This window comes from Megalops cyprinoides, chromosome 23 (assembly GCF_013368585.1).
Source record: "Megalops cyprinoides isolate fMegCyp1 chromosome 23, fMegCyp1.pri, whole genome shotgun sequence".
Lineage (NCBI taxonomy): Eukaryota > Metazoa > Chordata > Actinopteri > Elopiformes > Megalopidae > Megalops > Megalops cyprinoides.
The window spans coordinates 4418207-4446047 of record NC_050605.1 but is presented as its reverse complement, the minus strand read 5'-3'; the positions used below and the strand labels follow the sequence as shown (position 1 = coordinate 4446047).

Genomic DNA, 27841 nt, shown 5'->3' with positions numbered 1-27841 from the left:
GAGAACTGAGAACATTTCTGTACTGTTATGCTGATTTTACAAAATCACTTCCAGGTTATCACAACTTTTCTATAAATTCTAGTTACTTTTCTAGGTAAGTGTGCCTGACCAAAGAAGTGGCCTTTTCACCTCTGGATAGTCTTTCTTCCTTTTGCTTACCTGTTCTAAATGTGGAATACATGTAGATGGATACTTGCGCAGTAAAAGCAATTGTACTAAAAGCAGTTGTTGAAAGTGCTGTAGGCTTTAGGTGGGCTGCCATGTTAAATTGGATTGTATATAAATGTTTCAGAATGAATATGTATGCATGTAAGTATGTATGTAATTATGTTTCTATAAATTATGCATCCTGTACTCTAAAGGCATTGTGATTATAGGAAATCTGCTAACCTATTCCCTGTGTAAACATCCATTTAATATTCTACCTTGGCTTGACGCCAACAACGTAATGTTAAAACGCATGTTAAATAGACCAGTTATTGCAATCTGGACGATCTGCATCCACGGGAACCAAAAAAACGTCGTAATGATCTAGCTCACCGGGCCCCTGAGACAGATGCTGCGTCCTCGGTCGTAATGCATTCTGGTGGCCTTGCATTAACAGGAGTCAAATGCAAGCACAGACATTAATGTACGCTATGTTACCCTTTCCAAACTCGTAAATCTTTCATTGCGTCCTTTATGTCTTCCAGTGTCCTTGCAAAACGGTCGTTCGCATTTTATGTGGGGATTGTTACAGGACAGCAGGGGGTAGCTTTCAACGCTTTGTTGTAACGTGGTTAAACGTCAAACAGTTTCAAAAGGTTTTATATTTTTCATGATTTTACAACTGCCGTGATCCAGGATTGATTGCCGCTATGACAGGTTGATTATATTTTCCCCGTAGGGTTTTTTAGGCTCATTTGGCTGTTTTGCCCTCAAAATTTCAGAGCATGTGTTCGTTCTGAGTCATAATTTCTATTGAGTGAGTGATTTCTGTGAATGTGGTGGCTTTCGAACTTTTCGAACAGGACTTCCTTAATCGGGATTCTGAAAGCGAAGGTCTAAATCCGTAATGAATGGGCATACACACAGCGTGGTGGGTCCAGAAGACAGTGGTGACAGGGGCACGGAAGAAAACTGTCTGCGGGAATTTTTATGACTGCGAAGCACGAGGTTAAAATAGCTCCCACTTCAGGCAAGAGGAGTTCATTCATTTAAACTCGTGGAGCAAATGTTCAGTCATCTGAGCAAAACAAGCAACTCTTCAGTCGTTTAAACAAACCCAGCGTGTGTGTTCATTCATTCATTCATTCAGTAGTTCACTCTGAAAAAAAAGTAGACGAACAGGGTAAAACAATATTACAGGGCGAAAAGAAAGCCAGTTAGAGTTAATAATACAATATGGGGGAAAGGACGAAGGGCGTGTACCACAAAGTGTAACCACCAATATGCTTGCATCCTGGTTAAACTCTTATGCCCAATAGCAAGGTAATAATACGCAGGTAACACCCAGAGATTGAATATTTACAAAATATGCAAATGTTTTACAATATTTATAAAATATTTTACCGATAACTGTCAATCAATCATTTGTCAAGTAATGTGTTTGATTGGGTAATCCTAAGCTTTGCCCTGAACCCATGGAAGGAAAAAGAAAATGTTTCACGTCATGAAATAAACAGCTACGCTAAACTATATCAGTACAGGGGGAGTGCAGATAATATTGCAAGTATAGCATATAGTATGATCATTTCATAATTTCATCGCATAACTTCGCATCGGTATTCAAAGCCACTCCACTGTTTTAAAACAATACAGACACTTCGATCACTAACTTGAACGTCCAATTGTTTATCCTATTTGTTGTAGGCCACTTAAACTCCTCCCATCCGCCACACTCTCCTAGCAACCAGCGCCTCCGGTCTTTTCTAATTGGTCCATCTTCATATTTCCGCCATATTCAAACTTCCGGCGGCAGCGGTTTGAATTCAGCAACTTCCCCTTTTAGGAAAATTAATTTCCATAGACAATCGGATGTAGTTTATGTACTTACATTTATTCAAATAGATTTAACCATTTAAGAATTTATAACTTGGTCCAACCTTTCAATGGAAGAAACGGAAGAACCGCAAGTACCGGTGGGAGAGCTTGTGAATGACAAGCCGAGGAAACGAGCAGGTTCCAAGAAAAGAAAGTGCTCCATTACCGAGACGTCCCCCGAGAGCAATAACAACGCCAAACGGTGAGGAAAGTGTGCTAACTGGTTAAACCTGAGCTAGCTGCCAGTATTAGCTGCAGGCGATGCAATTACCATAAGATATCGAATCGAAAGGTTAGTGTTAATGGATTTCCAAAATAGCTAGTTGTTCAAGCTGCAGCTGGATATCATTGATATTCACGACTTAGTGTGATTTTTATTTTTAAAAAATGGTGTCACATGGTCCAATTAGTCACGGCCCTGTCAAGGAAGAAGTGTGCGTTGCTTTTTCTCCTGTCTGCATTAAATAACTGGGGAGCTTCCACATTTAGTACACAGTAGCCATCTTTAACTAGCCAAACTGCAAAGTAGATCCGATGGCTTATGTCTAGATAGCATTGATTACCGTTACCTGGCAAGTCGGTCATTGGTGCAGATAGTGCCGTGCTGATTGCATAGCTGTTGATCTTGCAAGTTCAATGCTAGCTGGCTAACTAGTTATCTTATTTGAACGTAAGGTAATCTAAGAAAGTGATGCGTTCATTGTTGCTTGTTATAACTAGCTAACTGGTTTCTACTGGATGGGCTGAATGCACACCAGTTATTGGATTCATATAACATAAGCTTATCATGTAATATAATAGGGAATACGCGCTGCCGTCGTTTTATCACAGATTTTATCTCGTAATTGTATAGAAATGAACATGATGACGCGGCGCCGCTGTTATATTCTTGCTGGGCACCTTGCGACTTTTTGAATCAATGAAAGCATTTAAAAAGCACTGCTCAATAAGTCACTAGAAACGCCTGCAAAATAGGTCTCCCGTTAAAATTATTGACGTTGAAATGAATCCATACGTCACTAAACAGTCTGAGTCACAATAATTTATACAAACTGCATAAGTACAAGTACGCCTACAAATTTTTTTTTTGGACAAAATGCTCAAGATATGTGGTCAATAGTATCGAGACACTTCATTTAATACAGCCATCTTGTCTGTTGTAAACCGCTAGGTGGCGACACAGACTTAAGTAAAGGAGGGGGTGCTCGACGGAATACACTCCTGCGCATGTGAAGTGCCAAGATAAAAGCACCTTGGAAAAGTAAAATCGTTATGTCCTATGTTTTCCTCTTAATTTTACTGCAGCCAAATTGCTATCTGTTGGATTAGTCAAAAGGGAACTGTTTGTTACATGCATTGACTTTGTTGGCTGTGCTATTTTTCTTCATATCTGTTATCACATAGGCTAGTTTGAAAGCCATCCTAAGGATCAACCTAATTCTCACCTCTTGCTCAGCTCACCTCTTGTGTGCCTCTGCTTGTACGTGCTGCTCTGCCTGTATTAGCCACAAGCCCTCACCAGCTTATCTGGAGTTGAAGCTCAATTGGTCTGTTACACTCTGGTTTTTGATGTGTTGTGAAGGATGGCAAGCAGGTGAATTGCACATTGTGGGCAGAATGTCCAGACATGGGAGTGACGGGTTCAAATCCCAGGTGGATCTGAGCTGCTTTACCTTTTGAAAACATACCTCTGTGAATGACATATGCTGTATGTCATCACACGGACAGGGTTGTCAGTGGGTATATATGGGCTACCCCTGGCACCACTAAGAATCACACATCAGGTAACGATCCATGTGTGAGCTGGCGGGATCAAAGTCACGAGTAAAATGGAAAAAAAAGAATACTTATGTTCTTAGTCACACAAACCTGAATAAGACCACTGTTCAAGTGTCTCCTAGTGCTTTCTATCTCATATTTCCCAGGTGTTGGGTTGTTTTGAATGGGGCACATGAGTGATAGTGCTCCTTATGCGTCAGCATAGTCAACCATTAACAAAAGCTGTTTTAGCTGTGTGTGTGTATGTGTCTGTGTGTGAGCAATTTGACAAACAATACCCTCGGCCTCACCTTTCTTTGTGAGTTTTGGCCATGAAACAACTGCTCAAAGTCCGCTCTGTTCTTCTCATGGGACCACTTGCAAGCCCAGGCCATCGCCCTATATGACAGTTGAAAACCAGCATGTAGAGTATGCATACCTTGTTCATATGGTGGTGAAGAATTCCCTGTGAGTCTTGTTGATGAATCAGGAAAGCACCCTGACAGCCATTCTTTGTGTCTGACAACAACACCGGATTAATAAAGAACAGGAATATCTGGTACCCTATTCATGAATGTCTGCCCACTGTTTATGTGTTGTTAGCGCAACATATTTCCATTCCAGTTGCTAAGGGATTCACTCAAAGGCCACTTGATGCTTCTATCTTTAGACGCATTTAGCTATTTGCAGTCGACATTGAACAGCTTTCAGCAGTTTGTTTCAGTTTCTCAGTAGCTGATCGTGAAACATTCAGAAACGTGACTGTATTGGCAAAACAGTTAGCAGTCCCAGTTGTAGATGTGTGTGTGTTTTGAATGTGGTATTCAAGGTTGTGAACACGGTGGTTAAGCTACTCTGCAGGGTGGACAGGGCTGTGTTAGCACCTATATGCTCCTGTTCATATGAGGTATTAATGTGATTTGTGAAGAAACAGAATTTGCTATGAATCCTCCAAAGGGAAGTGACAAAGCCAGTTTTCATTCAGTCCATCCTCCACTCGGTGAATGACCCTCCTGACCCAGTTTCAGGGGCCTTATCACTCCAAAGCCCAGGCTCAGTGTGTCCTCTATCTAGGCAGAGGCCCTGCTGCTGCCCTACTATCCAGAGGAATACCGTCGTGGGGCTGATTCACTGGAATTCCCGCGTTCCACAGCCGTTTGGGTAGTGTCACTGGGACCCCAGAATGCCATACACAGTTCTGGTGTGGAAACACATTTGCGACCAAACACGGCTGTCTGTTGCAGGCAGAGTTTGGTTTGGCAGGCCTCCGTGACATGGTCTGTACGAGCTCAGGCTCGCTGGGGGGTCCCCGTCCGTCCCTCCCACCCACACACACACACACACTCTCCTGTGTAGATATTCCCAAAGAAAATAAACAGGGAGTTGGTCAAGTGAGATGCAGCTGCCCACTCAGATGGACAGTGCCAGCTGAGGGGAGTGTCATGGTTATATGGAAATACAAGTAAGAGAATGGTTCTTGTTACCAAAAGTATCGGCTAAATGTATGTCATAGCCAGTTCTGACCCAAATCTTGTTCCATTTCTCTGTTGTCATGTATTTATGGCTGCATTTATCAAGGACACCATGTTGAACAGGAGAATTTTCCAAGTGAAAAATTTTGACCAGTGTTACAGTTACACATGTGTGCTTTGATGTTTTATTGAAGCCGCACAAGAACATCCTGGGGCTCCTCTGTGCCGCTGTCAAGAGACAAACACCTTACACAGAGTAAACACTGGAACAGTGGAACTCCTGGAGCAAGCAACAGCGCGGACAGGGCTCGTGCCTTATCTGTGTTTGCAGAGTTGCAAAACCCCCACATTCATCCTGAGATTTGACTGAGCCCTAATCTCTCTCCTCAGTGGTGTCTAAACCGCTGATCCGCTGTCGCAGAGGTTTGACTCAGGTGCGCTTGTGACCTCCCCCCCCCCCCCCCCCCCCTGTGATTGAAGATAGCTTGATGAAGGGCGTGAACTGGCCGTTGCTCCGAAGGTCTGAGAGACGGAGCGGGTTATCTGAGCAAACAAACACTGCACAGTTGCTCTCAGTCCCCGAATTAACTCCGCTGGGAGCAGGGTCCGACTGCTGTGCCTGTCGACCCGGCCTTATTGAGGGGGTGGTAGGGAAGGGCTCGTGCTATAGATAGAGAAATGGGGACCCTCCCTCTGACCACTCTGAGCGTTTGAGGGCTCGGTAACCCTCCAGTGTTTCAGTCTCCAGCCCTCAAGATGCAGCGGAGGGGAGAGTCCAGGACGGGACAAAGGTACACCAGGCTGGGAGTGTGGTATGTAGCACCGTCTTCTCTGAATGGCTGGCTCTGTGGAGGTCCTATTCGGTGTCAGGACAGGGTTATACTCTGTGGGGAATGCGGTATGTTGGGCTAATTCTTAAGTACTTCAGTTCAGTGGTGGTGCAGGAATACACTATTAGCTCTTTCTCCCCAATGGTTGGTTCTGTGGTGTTTTTATGTGATTTTAGAACAGGGGTACACTATGTGGGGAATGTGGTGTGTTGTGCTGTCTCCTATAGGGCTGGTTCTGAGGGGCTCTGATGCAGTAACAGCACAGGAGTACATTATGTAAGGAATGTGCTACATTGGTCTGTTTCCCGAATGTCTGGGTCTTAAAAGCTCTGGTTCAGTAATGTGGCATGGGTAGACCAGACAGGGAATGAGATATGTGGTACTCCCTCCTGAATGACTGATTCTGTGGAGTTCTATTACAGTGTCAAGACAGGGGTGCACTAAACTTGCCATGTGCTACATAGTTCTGTCTCTGAATGTTTTGGTCAGTTGTTATTCACTAGAGGAATGGGGCACATTGGACATGGGAGAATGTGGTACTTAGTGCGGTCTCCTTAATGGCTTGTTTGGTGGACTTATTATTCATTTATGGAACATCATGCTGGGAATGTGGTACACAATGTAGCACTGGCTCCTCTTAATGGGTAGTTCTGAGGATTGCTGATGTCATGCAGGCCATTGATGGACTGCAGACCCGCTATGGGTTGTGCAACCTGGTGGACTGTGTGTGGAAGGTGCGGGTTGTGTATCGGGGTGAGTTGTAACATGGTGTCATGTCCCCCTCTTTCTCCCTGTCTGTCCATAGGCCTCCGCTGCGAAGAGGAAGCTCCTTCACTTTCCTCACCCCAGGGCCGCAGTGGGACTTCAGCCTGGTGAGTACTGCATTACCTTCCATTCCTGAGACTGTTTAATAACACTGATAATGTTGTGTCTGTGATGCAGTGATTATTTAATAATACTTACAAGGATGTGTCTGTGATGCAGTGATTCTTTAATAACACTCACAGGGGTGTGTCTGTGACACAGCATTTTTTTAAATAACACTGATAATGTTGTCTGTGATGCACTGATCATTTAATAACACTCACAGGGTTGTGTCTGTGACACTGAGATAATGTAATAACACAAGATTGTGTGTATGGTTTTAAAATTGCTTAGTAAATCTCACTGGGTTGTGTCAAATAATCAGGAAAGGTTAATGCTAGTGATTCAAAAATTTTAAAAATTTTGTTCAAGTGAAAGCTATCAGGGTTAGTGCTTCTCAGTGTTTTGAGAGCAGACTGAGGTACAGAGATTGCATCATCCCCTACACATTTTACAGCTTCTTCTTACATGTTTGTGTAAATTTCGGCCTGTGCAGTCAAAGCAGGCTGAACTCACTCCCATTTATGGTCTCCTGAGTTTCGGTGGACTTCCCCAGTGTGTACACACCGGCCTCTGCATATCTTATCCGCACTTACTACTTTGTTATATTTTGTTTTGAAAGCGGAATAAGTTATTCTTGTTTTGCATGGACGTTCCGCTCACTGCCTTTGGCACCAATCGGAAGCTCCCGGCAGTGTTTTCATTCTGACTGTGTGCCTGTGCTTTAGATCAGCTAGACCTGTTTGCCATTAGCAGACTCGGGGGGGAGCGAACCCTTGACCCAGCACTGCGGGTTCGCACGGCATGACGATCCCCAGTCTCAGGTGAGACGGTCAAGGCGCTGCGATCTGCGCGGTTGCTGTGTTTACAGCCATTCCTCTTTCACTTGCTGAGATTTCTGATACCAGCCCAGCTGTCGGATGGGCCGCGCCGGTCATTTTTACTTCGCGGCAGGGTTTATAAACAGAAATGTCAGCCCTTTTGCTTTTTATATCGCAGCAATAACAGAGTCCTCTCCATCTCATGTCTGGTTAGACTTGAGATCTGGGTTTATAACAGAAATGGCCTTCTGGTGACACTGAGAGGTAACCACAAACAGAGTGCTGTGTTTTCCATACCTCTTAGATTAGATTGTGTGAGCGGTTAAGATTCGGTCCGTCACTCTTCATATTTAGGTCACAATGTACACGTGCTGATTTAATGACCCTTCAGAGGGTGTTTTTTAATATCACACTGACATCAGCAGAGGTTTGGGAACGGACATCAAAACCGCATATGTGGCCCGTTTTAATGGCCTAGCTCTGGTTGTCCTGCAAGCAGAGATGCCGGTCAAATGGGAAAATGGCAGCTGAAACGGTGCGAGATAAGAATGGAACGAAAGGCCCAAGGCGTCTGAGGTTTACAGGCCGATCTGAAAGCCAATCCGCCGCTCCGAGGCGAGCCCGCCAAAGAGATCGGAGGAGAGGGGCCCTTCATCCCGTGCCAGGGGCCCGTTCAGGTCCGCTTTCGCGTTTGTTTACGTGCCAAACACATGGGCCTCGTTACGTTTCCCGATCAGGCGCCGCTATCGCGCTTTTTATCTCAAGGAACGTTTGGAAGCCCCTGCGTCCCTCTGACGTCTCTTCATGGTCCTTAAATCAATAGCACGGTAAACGCTCTCCGGGCCGAGACGGGCGGACAGACCCGGAGACAGATGGCCTCTGAATCAGTTCGGATAGTTCTTCTTTGCTGACCGATAAGGCAGGGGGCAGAGGACCTGAAGACAGTTTAATGTCGAGCACGCACCGCATATTTCCACCGTGTGGTATGGCAGTAGATCAGGCAGAGCAGATCACATATGGGAACATTATCAAAGAGCGCCCAGCACCCTCCAAAGCTTTCAGATTCCCAGCTTTTAAATCAGACTTCTTTTCTGAGCTTTACAGGCATTCCAAATATTCAGAATATTCCACCTGGTCTGGACTGGAGTTCTTTTTTTTTTCTTTTTTTTTTAAAGAATAAGTTTGATCAGATCTTCACTGGTTTTACACTGGAATGATAAGTGCTGCTCAGCTTTAATGTCAGTGCTCAGACTCCGATGTTTGGCAAACTACAAAATTTTTAATTTTGCCCTTTTGGAGCTCAGCTTTTTCAGGTCCTCTTTAGTGTTCACATTGATGAGTTCATGATAGCTTTATTGTCAATCAATGCCAGCTTTTTGAACTTTAGCTTTTATCTACTGCAGTGCTCCTAGCTAAACCGCACTGTTAAACTAAGGGTTAGGGTTCCATTCTTATCGCTCAGACCTCAGTTATCTGTTTTTACTGTTTTACTGAAAACTGTTTTTAACATCACTTTTTTTCTGACTTTTAATGTTTTGTGTCTAGCTTTAACATACAGCTCCCACCACGTTAAGTTTCAGTGCTTTTAGCTTCTGCTTTCAGGAGTTCAGCATCAGTGCTATATTTTTCCGCTACTGAATGTTTAGTGGTTTGGTCTGGTGTATTAGTGGCAGACTCACTGCAGTTCTTTTGGGGTACCTGGTGCTGCATTGTGATGGTGATGACTTGGCTGGGGTTGGTTGTGTATTCTGGCTGCAGACCAAAACCCCTGCTTTCATGTGACACAAGCAGCCCATAACAATGGGAAGGGGTGACTAATGACTTCAGAGAGGAACCCCACCCAGAGAGTTCACCTGATCCCCTCCCCCTCACTACCCACCCAGAGCTGCTCTCACTGGAGGGTGGGGTGTGGGGTGGCTCTCTCTCTCTCTTTCTCTCTCTCTCTCTCTCTCTCTCTCTCTCTCTCTCCCCCCCCCACCCATGTGTTTTCCATTACAGGGCTGGTGCCAGGCAAGCCCTAGCCCAAGGCCGCCAAAGGCTCTGTACAATTAACCAGAGGGGCGCAAATGTGTTTTCATTATTTGCGCAAAGCAAGGCCATTCCTGAGTTGAACGATGCCGCACACAGAGGACAGGTGGCCTGTGTTCATGATTCGCACAATTGTTGGCCGTAATGTCATCCACTGCCATTTTGCTACCTTTCCCTGCCAGAGACCAATAATCTCTTCTGCAGCTACTTCCTTGCTTGTTTTTATTTCCAAGGCTTAATTGCATTGCCATGGCAGCACCTAAATTGCCCTCACACGTGGCCCAGGTTAGCGGGCCCAACTAGTTCTTCTCGGGTGGCCCATAGAATGTGCAGGCCTACATCCAAAACACATTTGGGTTTATTTTGGACAGTTTTTCCAGACTAATGTGTGGCCAGTTGTTTGGAGGGGAAAAGGAGCAAGACCTTGAGCAGTCCAGAAGCTCTATAGGCCTGGCATATAAAGTGTTTTACCCAGAGAGCCCTGGCACTGCAAGGAGCCTGCCCTACCTTAGTACATGACCAGAACTGCAAAACCCATGCCTTGTCCTGATACTGCTGTTCTCACACACACACACACACACACACACACACACACACACACACACACACACACACACACACACACACACACACACACACATATATACACAAAGACACACATCCGTACACGCACACTCATCCCTAGCACAAACCACACTCCACAGAACTACTCTGCTGTCTGGCCTCATTAAGTCAAGTGATGTAATTAAAACTTTGAGCCATCCACTAATCAAACATAAAAATGCAAACTCTTTACTGTTTCCTTTGTGCCTCTATCCGTTATTTGCATCCCAAAAACATTAATGCTAATTATAGTACTTTATTGGTAGTAATTGGAGGGTGGGTCACAAATGGGAGTTTTTAATCATCAAGAGGATTAAGTCATGGCTCATTTTTTTCAAGGGCTGTTGACTGCTATCTATTGTTACAATCAGTCTCTGAAGACCTAATTGATGTCAATTATATACCAGTATTACTGCTTGCCAAGATGAGGAGCAAATCTTCCATTTAGATGGTTATACAAACGCTGATTTGAACCTTCTGCTGAAATGGGAGAGGGGTTCTGTGAGGGGGTCACCAAACAGCACGGTCATTAGCATCTTCAACTCTTTTTGGCAAGGACACGCATGCTGTTTAACCAGAACAGTCCGTTTGATTCCATCTCATCGGCCTCAGCCAGAAACAACGACCTCTTCAACTGACAACTTCAGAATTTAGAACGTTGGAAATTTCGAATTCCTCCTCACTCTTGCAGCCCGCATAACTGACTCGGTACTGAACTCCCTGTCCCCATTTGTGCAATAATTTCATCACACAATAGGTGTGATGGCTTGTGTGTGTGTGTGTGTTTGTGTGTGTGCGCGTATGTGCATGTGTATGTGTGTGTTGGAATGTAACCTCCCTCTCTTTTCTTCACAGAAGAGGAAGCGGAAAGACAAGGACGAGGATGCTGTCAGTCTTTGCAGCTTTGACTTCAAGGTAAGGATTGAAAACCAAAAACTACTGACTTGGGGATTGACAGGCATTGACTCGCCTACACTCTCCACTAATCCACTGTTGCTGCTCCCTCGTAAGAATTACCTATTAATACTGGTCCAGAATCAACATACCCATCCCTAATGCTAACCTCACCACTATGTGGCCAGGAGGGGAGAGGGAGGTTAAAACCGATCCAGGGTCAGTCCTTTGTGGATTTGCAATCTTTCCACCTCAGACCCTGAGTAGTGCTCGTGTATATCGTGGGGTGATGATGTCACCGCAGCGGGACACGCTGTTCCACTCCTCCCCAGAACAAGGAGATCCAGGGTATGAGTCTGGTGAGACTGTCTGATGTGATTGTGCCATTAAAGAGCCAAAAACGCCAGCACTATAAAGATAGGGAGGATCAAGTGGATGACCAAATGCACATTCCAGTCACCAAAACAATAAATATTTTACTGTTTCATGCTCTGATTAATGCAGCTGGTACACCGAAAAACGTTAGCATCACTGTTTGCTTCTAAATCATTCCTTTTGTTTTTATTTGGAAATGGTTCAGATCGTAAAATGAGGTGGGTGCCCTTTGTGGCTTGAGTTTTCTGAGAAAAATGGAAAAAAGCACTGCCAATATCCTCACCTGGTGTTTCTAGGTTTTTCTTGGAAACGCAGATCTTGCAGTCTTTTTCAACACTTTCCAACGGTATAATGTGTCAGCTTATAAGGCCGACAGGTATGTGAAGAACTCTTGAAGCAGCTCAGATTAAAATTAAAAACTAATAAACCAAAATAATCAAAGAAAGGTACTGCCACTTCCTTGCAGCTCCCCTGTGGTGCATGAAACAAGTAAAAACACTGAGGATAAAAAAAAATTCAGCTCTTCTGCATTTCTGCTGAAAGCCTTTATCGGATTAATTCGTATCAGACAAAAAATAAGTAGAAACTCAATAGAATCTCTTGGTACATCAGAGCAACCAAAGGGACTGCACATATGTTGGTCATATGACTGCCAGTATCTGTTAACCATTGAACTGTGTTGTACTGAAATTAGATTTACCACTGCAGGTCTTGACAGATGTGCCCGGTTAGGTATTGGTAGGAGCATTGACACTGAAAAGACTTGCAGTTCAGCTGAGAACAACACAATCGGAGATGTTTGGAATGACAATTCTTATAGAAAGACAGAGAGAGACTAGTATTCCACACACACAAAAATATGTTTTCTAAAATAATTGGTGTCACCCCTCCCCCTCTCCCAGACCCAGAGAAACTTTGATCATATAAATGTTGATATTTGGTTTGTCTAGCCTCTAAAATGTCTGGTTGCAGGGTTTTTGACATTCTTCCTTTTTGTTGATCTTCTGTGTTCTGTGAAACTGAACATACCCTGAAAGAACATGTCCTGTGTACACTGTACCACAGGTGCATTTTTAGTAGGTGATACAATTATCAGGGTGCTGATCTCTCTTTTCCTGTCATTAATTGCCATTTTGTGTTTCTTGTAAATGGGCAGCAGCACTGGAAATGCGTTTTATCACAAGCGTGATAAAGGAGGTGAATCACAGTTCCACAGAAAATATTCCACATGTAAATCTCACTGTTAATGAAATGTCCTGATTGGCCATGGACCGCCCTGGTGAGGCAATGCTGTCTGCTTTGTGGAAGGCCCCCCACGCCTGTGTGTCACGTTGTCTAATTAGCGTACCGCCTCCAAGCGAAATTCCTACCCTTTGTGTTTACAGCACTCGCCGCCACCCCTCATCCCGTCTGTTGATCTCGCAGCCTCGTTCTTAGAAACGCTTGTGTTAGAGAAGCAGGGAAAGACTGTTGACACCGGCGGTGCTGGGATCAAACAATGATCATGTCAGCAAACGTCAGATCTCTGACCTGGTCAGTCTCTTGCGCGGACTTAGCATGGCACAGTACGCATAGCTAACGTGTCTTACATGTGGGGCCTGCTGCCTGTTTAATCAGATGGAGGTGTTTGGGCTGAGAGCCTCACAAACGCCACACAACAGCAGTGTACCACTCAGTATCTGAACCCATGACCTACAAGTGGTACTTGAACCACATCGCTGGGCAGTGACTTCTCTTTCACCATTACTGTGGATTTGGTTGTGTTTCCCAGTCTGCTGGGATAAAAAACCCGTCACAGACCTGCTCTATCCCAGAGACAAGGCAATGATACCGCCCCCCCCCCCCCCCCAAGACACACAGTCCCAGTTTTCTCCATAACTTGGCGCACTACTGCAGCAATCACACCCAGTCGGAGTTTGTTAGAAACTACGCACAGATGAAGCGAGTGACGTTTTCTTCCTAAACCGTAACCGCTACAGTGAGGCTCCCTCGATAACCTGAAAGACACTGCTGTTGAGCCGTGTCGCACCCCTTCTGAGCCCACGGTTTGGCGCAAGGCAGAAGCTCCCATGTGTGGCCCCACGTTCCAGCATACAGAGTGCACGCCCCAACGGGCCATACACAAGAGAAAGCCCGAGATTCATCGCTGTTTATGTCAGAGCTGAGATTGATAGCGTTTCATGTATAGCGTGAGTAACTCCGTGTACAGTACCCTGAACCACAGATCTCCACTTTGAGAGCGAGTGAGTCAAAATCTGCTCTTTGTCACTGAGCGTCTGCTCGGTGGTAGCGTAGAGGTGTGACTGTGATTTATTGGATACCTGCTGTGTTGTAGCAACCACGAAGGGTGTGAGCTCTTACTGAAAACACAGTCCATTTAAACTATTGAGTAACAAAGGATGTCTGTTAAAAGTATTCAGGGTATTGTTTTTTTCCTGGTTGCTCTCTGTTGTGGATAGAGTGGAAGTAGAAGAGGTCATTCTTTAGTCTGGTCATGTCAAACCCCCCCCTTTCCCAGCCTGCCTTCCTCCTCCAAATCTGCTGTTTTTTTTATGTCTGTGTGCCCCTCCAGCTCTCAATAGTAAACGGCGTACTTTTAGTCGTGAGTGGGAGAAAGGCAAAACCCGGGCTGGTGAGGTACACTCGCCCCCTCCAGCTCTCCCTGTCCCGTAATGCTATGAGCAGCCACACCTCTGCTGGTTAAACACTGCTTTGTGCCTGCACTAAAGGAAAGCTTGTGTCAGAGAATGCTGGGAAGGAATATGATAGTGATGTTGTATCCAGAAACCAAGTACATAATCTGAATTGTTCCAGTGGCAAAAAAATAACTAGTAGCAACATTAATGTTGGCAGGGTAGGACAGTGATAAGGATGAAGGCTTGTAACTGAAAGGTTGCTAGTTCGATTCCCCACTGGGGCACTGCTCCTTTACTCTTGGGAAAGGTACTTAACCTAGAATTGCTCCAGTAAATATCTAGCTGTATAAATGGATAACATGTAAGAATTGTATCTAATATAAGTTGCTCTGGATAAAAGCATCTGCTTATTGCCAGTAATGTAATGTAATATAATGGACTGTCTATCGAGTAACTGCCAGACGTGTGATGGTCTGGTAATTGAAGGATGTGGTAATGGATCCTGGTCAGCAGTAATAACGCAGGCCATCTCAGTCGTGCTGATAATGCCTGTAATTAGAGACACGGGAGTTGATAATTTACCCATTCTAGAGCTGGAGGGAAGAACACAACTGCGACCACCAGGGGGCAATAAAGTTGCCACAGTACACCACCACCCACCTCACTGCAGGGCCCTCAACCAACCACTTAGAGTGCAACCAGCCACTCCAAGGCTCAGACTCCACTCTTACACTGTGAATGCCCTCTGACGCAGCTCTGGCTATTTGGCTGTGTGTTTTGTATGTGTGGTTTTTTTGACAGTCTATTCAGTCTTCAGTGTTTACTCACAGGGTGTCACTTATAAGAATGGAGAACCCAGCCCTGTATTGCGGCCTGTTTTTAGGAACTGTAAATACGGTAAATTTAAGGGGGGGGGTTCGGGAGAACACCTTGCCACCTTCACAACACCGCCGAGGGCGCGAGGCAGTCTGCCCTGTTCTGCGGAATCAGGGAACGTCATGCCTTGCGTCACCTCTAGAGCCGCCCAATGTGTCTCTGCGGATGCATTTTGCTGCCGCAGGCACCAACTGTCTCAGATCACAACACGATATTTACACAGCGGTAGATTAAGCCAGCTTACTGGATGTCTTAAACTTTCATTTTCCTTCTGTCTCAACTCTAAACCACGCTGTTTTAGCATGTTATCATATCCTCTATGGCCACATAATCAATCATAGAGGTGCATTTTCGTGATATAAGCCAAAGAAAGGCAGTTCCTCACAGGTCCATGAAACAAGTAAAACCATAAAGATATTTATTCAGCACAACTTGGGGGATAATAGAATTGGAGGAGTCAAACAATATGTTTTATTTTGTATGTTGTTATCATATACAATATGTTTTGCTGCTTTGGCTAAAAACCTTCCATCAGTGCAATTTTTATATCAGGCAACAAAGTTAAAACAAGTAATGTCTTGATCTGTAAAGAACAACCATTGCCAATATACAAAAAAGTCACATGATAGCCATTATCTGTTCTCCATTGAACTGTATTGTAGTGAAAATTAGAGTTCTTCAAGTGATCCAATGCACTGTCTTTAGCAGGTTTTGATATGGGTAATCCATTAGGGATCATTAAGAGTGTTGCCACTCCTAATGAATGGCAATTGAAAATTCTGCAGGTTTTCCTGCATTTTTGAACATTATTGATATCACACCCTCTTGGACCCAACTTTCTCTATTCCTGTAAAGGAAATGTAGGCATTTGATGTTTACCGTCTAAAATGTGTGACTGCAGGTTTTTGACATCTTCTCTTTTTATTTATGAGATAAGCTGTTTCAAGGTGTATTCACCATTTTCAATACTTCACTACAAGGGCAGCGTATCATATAACATTTTTTTATTAGGTTATTCTATTCTGTATTCTATTCTGCTACATTGTCTGTTCTGTGAAACGCACCCCCACAGGTGCCTGCCACACAGTGCATTGCCTTAAAAGGGAAATTTTGCCCGGTGTGATTAAGCCGCTGTCGGCTGTTTGTTATCCCATCGTCGTTTCATGGAGAGACGTTTGTGTCGGCGAAGCCGGTACAGGCTGCCGATAACGGCGATGCTGGTGTCCAGGCGACGGACGCATCCACAGGCCTCTGACCTCAGACCTTTGCCCTTGCCTGTCCCTGACGTTGTCTCGTGCAGAGCTGACTGAGATTAGACGCGCGCACATTGCAGCGTGCAGCTAGCGCGTCTCACACACGGGGTTCTGCTACCTGCTCACTCAGGTAGTGCTGCAAATGACCATGGCGCTGTCGGTATCCACGCCGCGGCAGGTGGGCACATGTGTTCCAGTTCACGCCTTCGGTGGGTTACGGCTGTTTATCCACTCAACAGACGCGCTCGTCCACAGCCGCTCGGACAACAACCCCCCCCCCCGTCACACCTCACTCACCCCATGCCTCCTCTGCACAGCTGCACATACAGGGAAGCCAGATTAGAGCCACAGCAGCAGGGTTCCAGCAGGGAAGGGGACAGGATTTGGCAGCCTCAATTCCTGCTGTGGTGTTTAACCACCACTGAGGTGGAGACTCCAGTTTACCCCAACCCAGGCCTCAAACACACATTATGGGACTTCACATTGCGTGACGTAGTCCCAGATCAGGGCTGGTAAAGTTCTGGGAACATCCTCCTGGGGTTCATTGATCACTGAAGCTTTTTGCACATTTGCTCTTTATTAATATAGAGAGTGTTCTCCTCCCATAACAACTTCCATCTCAGATGTCCATAAAGTCTTGAGTCTTCATAAACCATCTGTGTTTTTCTGTCATGTGCTCCTTACAGCGTTATCACAGGGGAGGGCCGTTTACCACTTTTGTGCAGTTTGCTCGCTGTTTCCGCTCAGCCAGTCACCTCTCACCTCGGGAGTCCTCATTCACTCGCCCCATTCCAACTTTACTGTGAAACTGTAGGTGTGAGGTGAATTGCCCCATTCCCCCCACAACCCCCCCGGCTACCACCCATCAGCAACTGGGTGTTAGTCCCCTGACCTCGACACCTCCGGTCCCAATACACAGGTGCCAATGCAAATGGCCATTATAGACCTATTCACACATGACTACTTTTACCGGGCTACCCAAGGTATTTATTGATTTTTTTTTTTTTTCTTTTTACTCACCTTGGTAAGCAGAGTCTCGTGTGAATTCACTAGTTGGGAGAGTTTCCTGACATTACCTCCCTGCTGTGTTTTATTGTTGGCCATGTTACTTACCGTTCTGTGGTGCATCCTTTGGACCCCCACGCATACCCCCAAATTGCGCTTTGTGTAGCCTGGCTGAACTGCATCCTTTTTGTATATGTTAGCCCTGTTTCTTCCTGCTAGTCAGTAAAGAGGGAGGAGTTTGCAGTGCCAGTTTACAGACAAGCCAGTGCCCCAGTTTTGCTCACAGATTTTACTTGCAAATGTAGGACGACGCAAAGACTCAACGCAAAACAACCAACGTGATTGTGTTATGTAAAGTGGTTGGTTCCAAGGTTTAACTTGCCTGGAACATCACATGTTGAATCCTCTCCCACCCCTTTGCCAATAAAAGACCAGTGGGGGTCGTAATGTGTGTGTATGGGCAGGGGTGGTCCAGTTGTAGGTCCAGCTGGGTTCTGGTCATTTCTAATTGATATTCTAATTGATAACACACCTGTGCTGATCAGAGACTGCCAACGCCTCTCTGTCATTAGTTAAATCTCAGAACAAACAGCTGGTGCTTCACGCCTCAAACAAGCCTGTGTGAAAATGAGCAGAACTCCCAGAAAGAGCCAAGACCCTTTTGTACTGAGCTTCCAGCAAGTTTCAGTATCCCTGAGTCCAAGTTGAGTTATTTTATGAAATGATGACTATTGTAGAGGGGCTATGTCACTTAAATCATACAATTCAAATAAGGGATGCCAAAATATGCACAAAAAATCATAAACCACATATACTCCCTCAAACACTCAACTTCTCTCAGAACCACGACTGTGTGGAACATTGATGTTTCTCACAGAAACAGGTCAGTAAGATCAAAATGTCCATGGCTCTCACTACAAAAATGCGGAAAAGTCTAGACTATATGGGAGTATGTTTTACTTTAGAATTTTTTGCCATTTTTTGTTTATCAATTAAGGGGGCTCTCTTCCTTAAAGTGTTTGTTTAAACAACTTGCACAGCAAAAACAGCAGATTCCTTTTGTGTTGAACTAACTTGGACATATGAAAGAAACTACCATAATCTATTTACACAGAAAGGGATTTTTCTCCATAACTGAAATCATTTTATTTACCTCTGCTGTGGCTGGACTTTGTGAGTCTAGGTTTTTGTAATCTCATCTGTATTTGATTTCCACTCAAATTGACTGTATAAGAAGGATTAGAAGCCACTTTAGCAGCATGGTTTAAGTGTGTTTTTCTCCAAGTTACTGTTCTTTCACTTTAATGTGGAGGACCAGCATATTACTTTCTGCTTCTTGCCATCTTAAGTTTAAACCAAGCTGTTATTCCATGGTGTATAACCCGTACCCTCAGCTGCCCACATTGAAAGTCATTTGTATAAACTCTTCCAGGAGAAGACCAGTTTGTGATCCTCGATTTCTGACTAGTGTTTTAGGTATATATAAAGCGTTAAAGTTCAGGGCCAGCTCTCCCTGCAGGCTCCACGCACTCCAAGCAGAGTTGAGTTTCCCCCGCCCCCACCCCACATAGTGGGCGGGGTGTCCAGAGGTGACCCCTCCCCTCTTCACGGCACTGAGTACTTAAGCCCTCCCTCCCTCCCCCAGTCTCAGACCAGAGTAAGAATCAGACCATAATGCTCATGAGGTGAGCTGAAGTCCCACCGAGGTGGTAGAGGGGATTCGAAGGATTACTTTTTCTCTCAGATGAAGGGAGTTTTCATGTGGATTAATCGGCTGGAATAGAAGACACCTAAAGGGGATCTCTGCAAAAAACAATGGTGGCCTATGACGAACTAGGCAGCCTGGTCCCCATCAAACGGACCCTCCAAGTGATAGACTACCAGAACCAGGCTAACAAAGAAATCGAGGTGAGCTGAGAGAAAAAACAGTGGAGCGGTTCTCTTTCCGACCAGTCTGTGTGTGCTACCCGAAGCCGCGTAAAGGAATGCCTGTAAAGTGCAATTGTTTGCTGTGACTGTGTCACCGTCCCCTGTGGACCATTACCTCATGCGAAAAGCACCTTTGTACTACCTGTTATCTGATCAGTGATTCAGCACCTGGTCCTCCCTTATCTCTGATAATGTGGTCTCTGATAGCTGCTTATCAGCAGCACAGGTGTGCTCTAGTTTAGGTGAAAGGTGCTTCACAGGTGTGACAGTATGTTTGGCAGGGAAAGTTCCAAAACTTTTCTTGGAGGAATAAACTTAGCAGAGCTGGGGGGGGGGGGTTGCATGCACCGCTGAACCTCTTTGCACCCCTGTTTTATCATCAAAAACTAGTGCATTTTTCCTTTTGAAGGGGCTCTTAGTCTTTTGTGTATTGCGCATGGTTGTGACTGTGAAGTCTGTGCATTTGCTAGGGGGGAGGGTGATATGGCCGGTATTGAAACCCCCGCACTCTGTTTAACCAAAGCTAATGTGCAGGACATGAAAGAGCAGGACTGGCAGGAATCTGAGAGACTGAAAGCTTTTAGAAATGCAAAGTGAAGTTAGGTGGAGGCAAAGAATGAGGTGCAGAGACTGGTTAGCATTTCTTCTCCCAGATACACCTCTGAGTTCCAAATTATTGCTGCTTCTGTCTCTCCCAGATCTGCGGTTTAGATTTCCTTCCCCTAACAGTCTTTCTGTGGTACGGTTTGATGTTTTATGATACAGGGCCATGGCTTGGTATTTTTACCGCAAGCTTTCAAATGTGTTTTCGCATGAATGGAGAAGTGGCTTGGGTGAAGCAACACGTATATGGATGTGCACTCTGTAGCACTCTAAACTCCCAGGGCTGCCCCAGCCTTTGAATGCTGAGTAAATATTTGCACTTTTGAGGTGATACTGCAGTGAACTCCGCTCAAAGCCACTGTATTCAGCAAGCTGTAATCACAGTACACATTAGCAAGGATTCAGGAAGGTCTGAACTGCAGATGTGCACATCAGAGACAAAGCAAGGGGTCTAGCAGACAGCTGCACTTCAGAGCTTTGGATAGGGAGATGCTAGAAATTACAGTGTTAATGAGACTCTTTTAGTAGTAGGATCTATGCTGTAAAGGACTTGGCAGCCCTTGTTCACTCATGTAGTCACGGTCTGAAATGTGAGTCTTTGGGGGGGGGGGGGTTCTGCGGTTGGAGACCCAGACAAGCATAGAACCGGATCGGGGTGGTTTCCTGCTGCGTGTAAATCTGGGCACTCTCCCGGGAGCCAAACCAGCACCCCCACCCCCATACACTCACACACATACATATCACAGCCACTCACCGTAGAAATCCAGAATAGAAACTCCTATCTGCCAGTGTTGTTCTTTCCAGCAGCTCACACAAAGCAAAGGGGGCGTTTGTTTTCTCAGGAGCATCCCAAACCGCTGGAAAAGCGCATTTGGTCGCCAAACCTTTCCAGTGTTTGCTTTGGCCCACACCTTCAATTAGGCAGGCGATAGAGAGCCCCCACCCCACCCCTCGCCCCCACAAAGTTTCCAAAGTGATTTCCACCTTTTATCTGACATGCTTTATTATTTCTGCCCTGCCCATCAAACAGCACTAATGGGAAAAAGTATTACTGTGTAAACAGGCAGGTCTTATGAAAGGCACAGGTTGGTAGGGTCTCCTTCCATACTCCAGTGATGTGGGATCTTCCACAGGGAGGAGTGCAGTTGTTTTCAGGCTACTGATTTGATTGTGTTGGCTGTCCTGGTCAATCATACATATCGGACGTCAGCCAACCATTGACCCGACTCCAAGCCGACAGCTCTGCTCTCCTGCAGCTGTCTCTAAGAATGGCTTGTTTCATTTAGCGAAGCTAAAATGCTTTGGCAAGGGAGGAGTGCGCAAAAAAGTCATCTCAGTTTGAGCTGTTCCGATCTAACTTCACATGTATGGCTGACTGGCCAGGGCAAATTGTTGATGAGAAGGAAGAGTGAAATCATTTTTTTTTACCACTGCTGTTATCTGGTGCTTTGTTGCTTTTTGCTTGTGGGGCTGTTGGCTGGTGTCCCACCGCAGTGAGTTTTTCACCCCCCCCCCCCTCCCTCCTCCTCGCTCATTGCCCCAGGGCACAGTCTGGGTTGAGCCCTGTCCCAACCTGTTGGTTGGGGGGGGTCCCGTGCGACAGTGCGAATCCCAGCTGTGGTCTCTGTGAAGCTCGCTCAGGTGTGCAGGCTCTTCTCACGCGAGGCGGTCGGGCCTGTCCCGACACGAGCCCGAAAACAGCAGCGCAGCCCGCTGTCTGCAGAGCTGCCTGACGGCAGTAGACATCCCAGAGTCCCTAGCTGCTCTGGGTCACATGACTTGCCCACATTTGGGGCTGGAGCCTATTTCAGTCCGAATGGGAAAAGGCCAACTGTCCCCTATGTAAATGGAGTGCTCTCTTAACAGTGTCACTTAACTGGCTTCTCTTGGCGAGGATGTTCAACACTGCGGTCTCTTTGGGTTTTGCAGTGCCAAGTGACTGTTAACTGGCACTGACCCTTGGCTTTTATGGTCTGCCAGACTGTTCAAGAGGTAAACAAGACCTGGCTTACTGATTTACTGACTTAGTATTGAGTGAGGAGGCTCTTAAGGGGGTTTACTGTTCTCAGGCCAGTTGGTCGTGAGTATGTGTGCAGGCACAAGAGTGTGCACTCGTACCCTAGGACAGCTGAGAGTAGGGTCTCGTGCATTCCTCGCATTCCTACAACACCCCCCCCCAACTGCAGTAGTCAGTGCGTCTTTGTGCTCCTCACATGATGGGAGAGACAGCTGTCCGCCGCTTCCTGAAGAGAGAGGCCTTTCTGTGTGTCTCAGGAAACGCCACAGAGTCTGACCCCAGTTCTCCCCAAACCCTGAGCGCGTTGCAGTCTATGAAAACATTCAAGCTGTGTAATATAGTATCCCTTCCTCCGCTGTCCACCTCCATGTAAAAACAGCCCAGTCTCCTGGATTGAACCCTAGCTGTTACTTAGTGAGAGAATAACTCTTGTTCTTGGTGACTGTATTTGTGGTTTATCGTATGGAGTTAATGTTGGCCTGGGGTTGACCTGACGTGTTTTTCCCCTCTCCCGCTGTTTCTCAGGAACCCAGTAACAAGCGTGTGCGACCATTGGGCAGGGTGACGTCGCTTGCCAATCTCATCTCCCCCGTGAGGAGCGGGGCTGTCAGGCGCTTCGGGCAGACCATCCAGGTGAGGCTGACGTTCCTTAATCGTCATTGAAACACTGTTGCTGCATCGCAGATCTATGGAATTCAGATGGAGGTGGGCTGGGGTGGGTGGTGAGGCATCCCATCTAACTGTTCCCGTTCCTCTCCTTTCCACCTGTAGTCCATCTCCTTCCGGGGCGATGGCAAGTCCCCCGGGGTGCCCCAGAAGCCCTGCAGTAAGGCAGCGGCGCCCACGCCCCCAAAGAGGAGGAACAGCACGCTGTGGTCGGAAACACTTGACGTGCACCAGAAGGGCACCTTCTCCACCAAGGAGATCAAGCGACAAGAGGTGAGATCCCTACACAGACTATATTGCAAGTTAATAAACCCCCACGTGACCCATGTTCTGGAACTTAAACCTCTAAGAAGCCCATGTTCCTGAGTTATCAAACCCCTACCCAGCCAGTGTTCCTGAGTATTCCTAAACCCTCAAATTGTCCGAGTTTGGGCTCTGGACTTAATAAAACACCAGGACGTCCACTTCCTTTGAGGCCAGGGTTATTATGCAAACTCACCTTTATGAGTTATTAAACCCTGATGGTATCCCGACGGTGGGGTTTATGTGCGAGTAACCCAAACAGCCTGGCCTCCTTCCCCGCTCCCCTGCATGAGGCCTTTGTTTCCCGAGGCCACCACTGGCACTTCTGCCAAGCGCGCTAAGCGCTGAGAGAGCGGTCAGGGCGCATTCCTGAAGGTCTGCACAGACGCTGCAAGACGTCGGAGACCGGGCGCGGAGTCACTTGGCTGTTCCCGCCAGCTTACCTCACCCTCTCCCGCTCTCTCTCAGACATCACAGCTAACCGCCAACAAACATCACCGTGTACGGTCCTCCGTGCATGAGAGTGAGAGAGAGAGTCCAGTCACAACCACAATGACACATCATAGGGAACCCATCATTGACTGGCTGTACCCTTAAAGTGACATGTAAATAGATCATAATCACTCGGGCTGCATTATGTTCCACGTTTTTTTAAACATGCTTTTTTTTTTCTGGGCAGGCTATATTCGAACTCTCCCGGGGGGAGCAGGACCTGATTGAGGACCTCCAGCTCGCACGAAAGGTTTGTACCGAAAATACTTCACTGTTCGGGAGGACTTATAAAAGCAAACAGATTAAATCAGAGCTTGGCAGCGTCTGATACACAGAGCTTTAACTATTAAAAGGCAGTTATGGCAGTCCCCTCTCTGCAGAAAACCAACACTTAGCCCGCCTCTTTCTTTAGTTTGCAGGCTTTAATCATGCCCTGTGATTAATTTGAGGTTTTGCTTGTCTCCAGGCATACCACGACCCCATGCTGAAGCTATCAATCATGTCAGAGGAGGAGCTGACGCACATATTCGGGGATCTGGACGCATACATCCCATTGCACGAAGGTGAGGTTTTTTTACTTTTATTACGTTTTTTAGCATTTTAATGTAAACCGTATTAGACAAACTAGCCAAAACCCATTCAGCCCATTTGAAAGCTAGCAGATGTGATCACTTTCCGGTTCAAGCCCTGGTCCTAACATATTTTTTTGGTGCTCCTTTTTGGTTCCAGATCTGCTGGCACAGCTGGCCAAGGCGACCGGGCCCGACGGTACCGTGGGACAGATCGGGCAGATCGTCGTGAGCTGGGTAGGTACTTCACCCCTCTACCCCTCGCCATGACGCCCCTGCTTCACCTTTGCGGGCATGTGAGTGGCCGGCCTTCCAGCCCGTGTTAACGAGTTCCCCCTCCCCTCTCCCCTCCCCTCAGCTACCCGGCCTGAACGCCTACCGCGACTACTGCAGCAACCAGCTGGCGGCCAAGGCGCTGCTGGACCAGAAGAAGCAGGACCGGCGGGTGCAGGACTTCCTGCAGCGCTGCCTGGAGTCGCCCTTCAGCCGCAAGCTGGACCTGTGGAGCTTCCTGGACGTCCCGCGCTCACGGCTCGTCAAGTACCCGCTGCTGCTGAAGGAGATCCTGCGGCACACCCCCGCCGAGCACCCCGACGTGCCCGACCTGGAGCGCGCGGTACGTGAGGGCCCGCCCCCGCCCCCCTCTCTCACCTCCGCTAAACCTCAAATCTCAGTGCCCCGCTCAGTGTTAAAACAGCCGTACGGGCCAGTTGGCTTTTTAAACGTCGTAAGGGTTGGTTAGGATGGTCCGATTGCGCGCCCTGCTAGTCTTTGTTCTTTAATGGTGACCATTGGCTTTGCGTGCTTTGCAAACAGTGGGCGCTAATGTGTTTTCGTCTTCCCCCCTCTCCAGATCTCCATCATCCAGGACGTCCTTTCGGACATCAACACGAAGAAAGGCGAGTCGGAGTGCCAGTACTACATGGACAAGCTGGAGTACCTGGAGGAGAGGCAGAGAGACCCGCGTATCGACCACTGCAAGACCCTGCTTTGCCATGGGGAGCTTCGTAACAAGAGCGGCACGGTAAGCACTCCACCGTTACGCGCTCGTTTTCTCCCTCTCTCTTTCTCTCTTTTTCCTCCCCTTTCTCACTCCTCTCTTTCTTAGTTAATTTAATTGATTCTGTTCGGTTCAATAAGCTGCGCTGGCATTAAGAATGCATTTGTCCTGCCTGAAACAAAACCATCGTTCACACTGTGTTCACAATGTGTGAACTCGTCATTACCCGTTAGATGAAAGCAACACCAAGCAACCCCTTTCTTTTTTGTTTTCTCTCTCCCTCTGCTTTTCACCCCTGTCTGACCCTCTCCATTCTCTTTCCTCACTTGTACTGTCCAAGGGTGTTCAGCTTTGGTAATCCCTTTCTAACAGCACAAGGGCTTTGTTCCATAAAAGGAAGTAAGCCAAAAAGTGTAGCTTTTTAGAGGCATGACATAATTACAGAGGAATCTGATAGTAATCTGATTCTCAGAGAAGCTGAACCTCTTGAGTGGAAAGTTATACGTGTCTGAATAACACCCCGTTTTGTCCCGTTTTCGCCCCCAACAGAAGCTACATGTGTTCCTCTTCACTGAGGTGCTGGTCCTGACCCGTCCCGTGACCCGAAACGAGCGCCACTGCTTCCAGGTGTACCGGCAGCCCATCCCGGTGCAGGACCTGGTTCTGGAGGACCTCCCCGATGGGGAGGTGCGCATGGGCGGGTCCTTCAGGGGGGCCTTCAGCAACGGCGACAAAGGTGAGTCTGAGCTACAACCCTGCAGCCCACACCCAGTGCTCTCTCACAATGTTTCTGTAATGTTGTCTCAGCGTTGCTGTTTGGTTTGCTAACGTTTCTCTCTCTCCCCCTCCCCCCCACAGCAAAGAACGTCTTCCGCGTGCGGTTCCAGGACGCGTCCCAGGGCCAGTCGCACACGCTGCAGGGCAACGACGTCTTTCACAAGCAGCAGTGGCTCAACTGCCTCCGCAGTGCCATCGGCGCAGTCTCCCCCGCCCAGCAGGGGGCGCCGGACCCAGAGCCCGCAAGGCCCGCCGAGGAGCCCGGCCACAGGCGGCGCCCCTCTACCGTGTCCGCCATCGTCCACATGGAGGAGGACGGCGAGAACTGCCCGCAGGGCGGCGACTCCGCCCCAGGCTCACCCACGGTGGAGGAGCCGAGCGCACAGACTGTAGCGGCGGCGGGCAAGACGCCCCCGCCCTCAACCACCAGCTCCCCAACGTCCACCTCCCCGCCCCACAAAACCAAAAAGGAGAAGAAGTCCCGGCGCTCACTGGGGAAGAGGAAGGAGACCATGGTGTGAGCCCAGGCGCCCGGCAGGGGCCTCGGGGACGGACTTGTACATACGTACGTGTGTCTGACTGTGTTTCCTCAGCAGTGTTCTGTGTTACTGTCCACAATGGCAGCTACTCCGCTCCGCAGTGGAGCTCGGCGTGTTCTGTACACGGTGTCCTGGAGGTGGGGGTCGGTGCGCGCCCCTCCAGGGAATGATTACACGCACACATCCAGTGGTGTTTACCCCACAGTCTGGCATTAATGTGTTATTTTATTTTTACGCAAAGTTTTGTAATTTGTTTTTAATATTCTCCGATAGATACATTACTGTAGCTCTTTTTGTTTGTATTAAAACCAGCACTGTGTTAGATTTTAGAGGAAGTATTTAAAAACTGCGGGGAGTATTTAGGAGCTTTTACAACAGTAAAGACTATTGATTATGTGGGGTAAAAAAAGACGATTCATATATTGTAAAACGAAATTCGTAGTTAAGACAAGTCTTAATTTGTACATTCCTCACTGACAGATTTTTGTCCTGCCAAGCCCCAATGAATTTCCTGTAGTCGTCAAATTTTTCCATGAGGCATCAAATTAAACCCGAATGTATTTAGTTTTCTAAAAAAGCAAGAAGTTGACATTTTCTACACAAGTAGCCAGTGTCATTTAAAAAAAAAAGTTAATTTTTTACACCTGTAAAATACAAACTGAGCCATGTTGGCTTCAAGCCGACTAATGAAACGGATCACTTTTCAGTGTAGCATCTTGCATGAGACTTGTGCTGAAATGGTGAGGGCGCCTTCGCGCTCTCTCAGGCTACCGAGGGGCGGGCAGAGGCCGTGTAAATATGTCAGAGGCTGAGGAAGGTCGTACGTCAAGTTGTCTGAGGGTTCGAGGGACTTGTGGGGAAAAGAGGGCAACAGTTGGAAACGCTGGAAAGAAGATGGATGGGTCTGACGCAAGGCCTCCACTGCTCTGGAGGGAACGGTGGAGCAGCGGTCGCGGTGGAGCAGCGGTCGCGGTTGAGCAGCGGTCAGGCCGCATTGCGCAGACGAAGAGGCACGAGGTGCTGGTGAAAAGCCAGTGAGATTTAAACCAGAGGGATTACCGCATGTAGGGGAGGAGAGTTTGTTGTTGAAAGAACTGTTATGTGTTTTAAAAAGACAGAATGTCACTAGAAGAGATGTTACATTTCTGGAGAATGTAAAAGACTGGAAAAAGCATGATGCCCGCGGTGGCCAGTAGGTGTGTGGTGTACAAATAGTGGAGTTGTCGAACAATAAAGATCTGTGTAAGATTTGCATCTGACATCTTGAGTCATGGTCATTATTTCTCTTTAGCAGTCACCTTGGTCTGAGAAAATGCTGTGAGGTCTTCATAGCACAGCAGCACTTGCATAACAATGGTTATGTTTTTATACCAAGCTTCTTGCTCTATCATTGTATATACGTGTTACACTCAATATACCACCAGGCCATAAAAGCTAAAAAGCTGCCAGAGCAGCAGTCAAAGTGCACTGGTGACCAGCAACCTGTGGCCTTAGGGACATTAGTGCACA

General features: G+C 46.9%; 1 protein-coding gene across 2 annotated transcripts; it reads left to right on the top strand.

Annotated features, from left to right (window-relative positions):
• The first annotated feature begins 2075 nt into the window (after positions 1 to 2075).
• Positions 2076 to 27295, top strand: LOC118770468 (neuroepithelial cell-transforming gene 1 protein-like). 2 transcript variants are annotated; one of them, XM_036518154.1, is made up of 12 exons: positions 2076 to 2224; positions 6888 to 6954; positions 11254 to 11313; positions 22512 to 22619; positions 22758 to 22925; positions 23635 to 23697; positions 23914 to 24010; positions 24177 to 24253; positions 24375 to 24632; positions 24870 to 25040; positions 25566 to 25752; positions 25875 to 27295. In XM_036518154.1, exons 1-12 carry the CDS (start codon positions 2091 to 2093, stop codon positions 26312 to 26314), a joined length of 1830 nt encoding a protein of 609 aa, XP_036374047.1. In that variant the 5' UTR covers positions 2076 to 2090; the 3' UTR covers positions 26315 to 27295. The 2 variants fall into 2 exon arrangements, with proteins under 2 accessions (XP_036374047.1, XP_036374046.1); XM_036518153.1 differs by lacking the exons at positions 2076 to 2224; positions 6888 to 6954; positions 11254 to 11313 and adding an exon at positions 19102 to 19345.
• Positions 27296 to 27841: the final 546 nt, after the last annotated feature.